The sequence below is a fragment of the Musa acuminata genome, chromosome BXJ2-6 (genome assembly GCF_036884655.1).
Source record: "Musa acuminata AAA Group cultivar baxijiao chromosome BXJ2-6, Cavendish_Baxijiao_AAA, whole genome shotgun sequence".
In the NCBI taxonomy this organism is placed as follows: Eukaryota; Viridiplantae; Streptophyta; class Magnoliopsida; order Zingiberales; family Musaceae; genus Musa; species Musa acuminata.
The window spans coordinates 1,517,038-1,523,763 of record NC_088343.1 but is presented as its reverse complement, the minus strand read 5'-3'; the positions used below and the strand labels follow the sequence as shown (position 1 = coordinate 1,523,763).

The following is a 6,726-nucleotide window of genomic DNA, read 5'->3' as shown; positions in this document are numbered from 1 at the left end:
GATGGATTTCATTACTGGTTGTATGTTGAAGTCCTGACAAGATGGAACACATTCTACAAGTATCACAATGATGTAAGATAAATTCTTGGAAGCCATGTCTTAGATCTCGGTCTACTCGTACCACCCATAATAATCTCAGAGAAAAAACAATAAAATAATAGTACCAAATGGTATCTGAAACCTAGATCGGAAGATATGTAATTGTTTCTTTTTTCGTAAATGCACTGCCCTTATCTTATATATGCAATTTGTGTTTTCTTTAGATTTTTTTTTGCATGAAATTAAGATAATTCTATATGAGTGTATTACTATAACTTAATTTACTCACAAATACTACTTTACATCATAATTTTTTTATCACATCATATTCTTTTACTATTGTTAAAAATTATTCTTTCTCGTAGTCCTAATATTACACCAGCTTGGCATTTACAACGTTATATCATGATGAGAATTCTAACCTATATCGTGAAGATGCAAGGAAAAAATCTAAGTATAGATTTGATGGGGAGTTTAGGCAACATCATAAATCCTAATGATCTGGTAAAATTTGGGCATTGGTCTGTGGAGAAGACTTGTACGCTGGATGATAGTGAAGCATATAAATTTGCTGGAAAGCTGCAACTTCATTTGTTGCAACACAAGCTAGTGCAGGCAGAAATTAGCTTGATCAAACATTTACTGCATAAACTTTTCTCGACAGATCATTTTGACATTGTCATGTACGACCTTACTCTCTGATTATCAATAAATATACCTCCTTTTGCAGGATGACCTGACATAGTTGAAATAGAACATATGAAATCCAAGGAACAAAAGTTAGTGAGAGATCAATATGCTGGGAACTCAATGGAAAAATTGATCACAATGGAAGTGAACTCACACCTATCCCTGTCAAAGTATTATTTCATCATGCTTTCTTCATGATTGGTGAATAATATATTTCATCACCATTCTTTGCACTATACTATCATCATTATAATCGCTAGGTTGATGCTTCGTTACCCTTTTTCTTGATCACAAGTGGTAAAGCATTGACTAATATTTATGCTGAGTTTTTCTATCAAAATTATAAATTTTCGTTGCATTGGCAAGATATCAATACAATCTCAAAGAAAATGTTTCTAGCTATTTAATCCGTTTGACTTGTCTGTTCTTGTTATAAGTAGCAAAGTTAGTTATCGAAATATTATATAGATCAGGGAATAATTTTGTTTGAGTTTCTTAAGTATTATATAGATCGAAGGATCACCAAACCTTGTGTTACTCGAGCATATGATTTTCTGCTAGTTTATCATCAAACAAGTGCAGACCAGCTGATCTTTTAAAGAAAATTTTGCTATTTGATTAATGTAAGAAATTGCAAATGCTTTAGGTATCTAATGGATGCATGCCACAACCATATTTTGGAACTCCAATGTGCAAAGGTAAATCTGAAGTTTGTTTGTATTGTATTGTATTGTATTGTATCTCAAATGTGGGGTTCCTAAACAAGCTGGTTAAGTTAATCCTAACTCAAAATTGATGTAGATATCCTTTAAAATAAATAATATGAAACATTTACTTAAAGGTGTTTAGATAATCTTAGCTATAGTATAAACTTAGATAAACGGGTCATGTGAAATTAGTCAGGCTAATTAGTTCATTCCAGGTTTTTGGTACAACTTGTATGAAGTGAATGAATTGGGTCAGTCAAGCTACCGGTTCCCGGAGGCAAAGGGTGGAGAAACACAAGGTGCCATTTCAGGCTCTCTAAAAGTCACATAAACTCGCTGGAGTCATCTCCCACTCCTGTTGACATTTCCAAGTTGACACACTGGACTCTGAATGTAGCTTCCAACTGATGGTATGCCACCTCAATATTTGTAGTATCTGATGCTGCAAGGCTTGTTTAATACTGTATGTCTCGGTATTAAGTGACAATAGATGCTTAATTTAGTCGATAAAAAAAGAAAAATGAAGTCATCTCGGTCTTCGCATGAAAGATTAGGTGGCGTTTTGTGACAAGACAAGTACGAGGGGAAATGATGTACATGTTTCGACTTGTATAATATGTTTCACATGCACAGGAATGATGAGATAGTGATATGAATTCTTTTTGTTCTTTGAATATTATTCTTGCACAAGGAATTTAGTTAAATCATTCAGTATAACTTGTGTCACATGCACAGGGATGATGAGAGAGTCGTATGAATTCTTTTTGTTCTTTGTTTGAAGTAGGAGAGTGAGGTGAGATCTAGTCCAGGCAGGAAAACAAGTCTTCCATGGTCACAAGGTTACTTTGAATTCTGAGTACCCTGAAAGGTTTAGGTGTTTTCTCATCGATTGGAGTTGCTGCCTTCATACATGCAGGTGGGGAACTAGTTTTGTCATCATCCCTGTGCAAGAATATTGAGTTTCCCTTGTTCACAATTCCAACACAGCATCCACAAGAATAAGAGAGAGAGAGAGAGAGAGAGAGAGAGAGAGAGAGTGGTGTGTAAAAACAACAGATGCAGCAGTATGTTAAGCAGAGGTGTGTAAAAACAACCCATGCAGCAGTATGCTAAGCTGCAGAGTAGCAGCTCTGCTATGAGAGTGAAGTGCCCTGCTGTTGAAGGTGTCGGTGGTATCTGATACTGAATGTTCATGGATGTTCCATCTGCCCATAGATCATCGACAGGCAGAGTATAAGGGAAACTGACCGAATGCAACCTCAAGAAAATAGATACTTGCATTTCGATGATCGTCGAGTCAAATGCACGATTTGATATGAGGGCATCCTGTTCTATTCTATCCGGGCCACAGCTATAAGGCTGAAAGAGAAATGTTGGCTGTGGAGAGCAGAGAGATGAAGAAGCTGATGACAGGGATACAACACGATAGCAGTGCATACGCCAATGCCAGAGGAGGAGGGCCACGATGAGTGTTTGGTGGACACATACGAGGGACAAGGAAGGAGGAGGAGAGATTTGTGTCAGGAGAAGGTTAGGAGGGATGGGATGGCCGAGGAAGCGATCGGAAGAGGATGGGGGCACCGTATTGGGGGTGGAGGAGCATGAGGACGGTGGGGGCGTGGACGTAGGAAGGGGAGAGGCGGAAGGCGAGGCGCTGGAGGAGGATGGCGACGGTAAGCTTGGCCTCGAGGACGGCCAGGTTCTGGCCGATGCACATCCGGGCGCCGAGGCCGAAGGGGATGAAGGCGGTGGGGTGGCGCGCGGCGCGGCTGGCGCCGTCCGCAAACCGGGTCGGGTTGAACTCGGCCACGTCCGTGCCCCACAGCCCCGCGTCGTGGTGGACGCCCATGATGGGGATCAGCAGCTCCGTCCCCTGCGGGATGTGGTACCCGCCCAGTTCCACATCAGCCTCCGCCCGCCGGATCGTAGCCACCACCGGCGGGTACAACCGCAGCGTCTCGTTCAGTATCATCCCCAACTGCCCAAAGTTTACATAGAACGCGTAACCATATGGATCGACGAAGAGAGAGAGAGAGAGAGAGAGAGAGAGAGAGAGAGAGAGAGGAGTACCGTCTTGAGCTTGGGGAGGTGGTGACGAGAGGGGAGGTCGATTGGGCCGCACACGCGGAGGACCTCCGCCCGGGCGCGCTCCTGCCACTCCGGGTGCATGGCCAGGAGCACCGTCGTCCACGTCAACAGGTTGGTGGTCGTCTGCTTCCCTGCGAAGAAGAAGGTCTTGCACTCCTCTACGATGTCCCGCACGGCGAACATCGATGACGGAGGAGGCCGCTCCGGCGCCGGGACCGTGCCCTGCTTCGAGCCGCTCGCCTCGATCATCAGGCCCAGCAGGTCCTTCACGTCGCCATCGGGCTTCCCCTTCTCCTCCTCCTGCTCGAGGAGCTCCTTCCGCCGGCCTATTAGCCTGATCAGACTCCTCTTGATCTCCTTCTCCAATTTCCACGAGTTGCTATTCTTCTTCGTTGGTATGAACCTGCCGCAAGTGTAATGCTAGTGATAGGAATCAGACCTCCATGGGCGACGGGGTGACAAACGAGCGGTGACCGATACCTGTAGCCGGGGATGAAGACCTTGCTGAAGGCCTCGGCCGCGAAGGCCATCTGTTGCGTCTGCAACTGGAAGACGGCCATGCCGTCGTCGTAGCTCCTGCCGAATGTGGTCCGCGTGATGGCGTCCTCGGTCACCGTCTGAAACCACTCCGACACATCGATCTCCACCTCCTCGCCGGAGGACGGCAGCTTCTCCACCATGCCCAGCACCGTCTTCCCGACAAACGGTATCAGAAGCTGATCCAGCCCATGAAAACACCATCAATGCATGTGGACAGGAAAGGGTGGCACCTGCAGTCGAACACGAAAGAGACGATCTGCTGACCTTTAGATTCTCCATGTGGAAGGTTGGGGTGAGGACCTTCCTGTGACGAGCCCACTTCTCCCCTCGGAGACTAACCAGCCCCTCGCCCTCAAGCCGCCGGACCAGCGGGTGGGCCTCATACCGCTCGAAGGCGTCCGATCGCGACAAGAAGACATCCCTGATGAGGTCGGGATCGGCCACGGTGAGGCGTGGCGTCGGCCCGAACCATAGCAGGAATGTGGAGCCTGCAAAAACGACTCCGATTCAGCCAGTGCTCTGTCTCATGAAGAAAAGGATCAAACCAAGAAGAACAGTCATTGAGGTTAACGCTTGTTGGGGAAACAGATAAGAACGAAGGCAACAGTAGTGGGACAGAGAAGACGACCACAATAACTACTATGCATTTCCTGTGCAATAGCTGAAAGGGTCTCCCACAGCAAATACCTCCAAAAACCATGACACAGTATCCGATATAACAAAAGACATTGAAGTCGTAATCCATGAAACAATCAAACCAAAAAGCAACCCCGAGAAGAAGACCAACGAGGAGGAGACGTGCAAGAATTCAAATCAGAGTTCCTAACCACAACTAACCCCGAGAAACCAAAGCAAAAGGAATAGAGGAGGGAGGAGGAGGAGGATGAAGCGAGCACCATAGATCTTCTTCCAATGGTGGTAGAAGGGGAGGACTCTTGGGAGGATGTTATGGGAGTTCTGCGGCATCATCGGCTTGGAGGAGGCCTCCAGCATCAGGCCGACCATCTCCTTGACGCAGCCGGTGAAGAAGCGGTACCGGGGTCCTCGTATCCCTTGTCTTGCGAAGTGCTCCTCCAGCTTCCTCGGCCACCACCACAGCAAGTGCAACACCTTCAGCGCCGCGAGCATGCATGCCCCTGTGACGCCCAGGGACAAACACCACTTCCATGACCACCACTCCATGCCCTCTTGTCCTCCTCCTCCTCCTCCTCTTCCCCAGACACCACCAACCATCACAACAACAACAACAACAGAGACAAAGCTGCGTTTATATACACACACGTAGAGAAAGAGAGAGAAGGGGTACCGGCGGCGTTGGGTACGCCGTCAAGTTAGAATGTCAACGCCGTTGGGTTATAAAGGTCAACGAGGGGAATCATTGGTGTAATGACGAAAATGTCCACAGAGCTGTGCTGTCTCGGCTTGCCCACCTTATTGCTCTTCGTACAAATATGGAGGAGACGGAGAAGAGGAGACAAGGCATTTATGCTGCAACAGCAGCAGCAGCAGAAGACCACAGAGCTTATTATGATTGCCTGCAGTGAGTCCCAGAAAGGTGGCGTTAGAAATTGGAGTTCGGCACGAAGTCCACATGCATTAGCTGCCACTTACTCAGCAGCAGTGGTTCTCGGGGAGCAGCCAGAGGTGAGGGAGAGAGAATGCACTTGTTTTGTCCATGTTAAGAAATTGGTGCCCACTAGAGGGTTTGACAGATTAAAAGATTAAAAGGAAATCATAGGCAAACAGTAAATCAGATAATGTTATTTTGAAAAAGAATAGAGATAATATAGAAAATTAATGGTAAAGAAGGCAGTTAGAGAGAATAAATAAGCTAGCAAATGATGGGGAATTTACATATTTGACACGTAATAATCATGATCTAAATCAGTCAAATATAAGTTTTATTATCGTTCACTGTGATTTCCTTTTAATTACCTCAAATTGCCTCAAATTCACCTTGGAGCTATTTCGGAGACACTTTAGACAATCCTATGCATATAGGTTCAGATCACATTGGGGTCACCAAGACATCAATAACATTTTTCTTTAATAGTTTGGTACTAGAAGGAGGGCATGATATTACAGAAATACTCACATACCAACCCTCTCAACAAACACTCTAATGAAAAGACCCACATCCAACCCATAATACTTTTACTCATGGAGACAATTGTCATCCTTCCCACATGTGGATACGTCCACCTTAGCACAAACGCCGATGAGACACTAGCGTTTGTTCAACGACTCAAGCCCCTCACCCCTATGGATGAACTTGATTCACTTGCTCGTTCTTGTCGATGTGTTTTTGAACCTTGCCCAACAGACGGTGCCACTATCTCAATCATGGACAATGCCTCAATCGTCATTGACACCATCACTGGTCAAAAAACCCCTAAGAGACATGATGCTAATATTTCAGAATCACTCGAGATTCATTATGATGGAGAAGGGACATGAAATCTATCACGGTGGAAAGAAGCTTTGAAGCCCACCATGGTGGAAAGACCCGAGATCCGCTAAGACGGAAAAAGAATATGAAATTCACCATGGAAGAAAGAAGATTTGATGCATGCCACAACAAGAAGACCCAAGATTCGCTATGACGGAGAAGAGACATGAAATCCACCATGGTAGAAAGAAGATTTGAAGCCTATCATAGTGG

General features: G+C 45.5%; 1 protein-coding gene across 1 annotated transcript; it reads right to left on the bottom strand.

The window, feature by feature from the left end:
• Positions 1-2,343: 2,343 nt before the first annotated feature.
• On the bottom strand, positions 2,344-5,289 carry LOC135614154 (cytochrome P450 734A6-like). The gene is made up of 5 exons (XM_065111194.1): positions 4,961-5,289; positions 4,329-4,552; positions 4,005-4,240; positions 3,507-3,927; positions 2,344-3,414 (listed from the first exon to the last, which is right to left on the bottom strand). The coding sequence occupies exons 1-5, from the start codon at positions 5,244-5,246 to the stop codon at positions 2,968-2,970; spliced, it is 1,614 nt and encodes a 537-aa protein (XP_064967266.1). The 5' UTR covers positions 5,247-5,289; the 3' UTR covers positions 2,344-2,967.
• Positions 5,290-6,726: the final 1,437 nt, after the last annotated feature.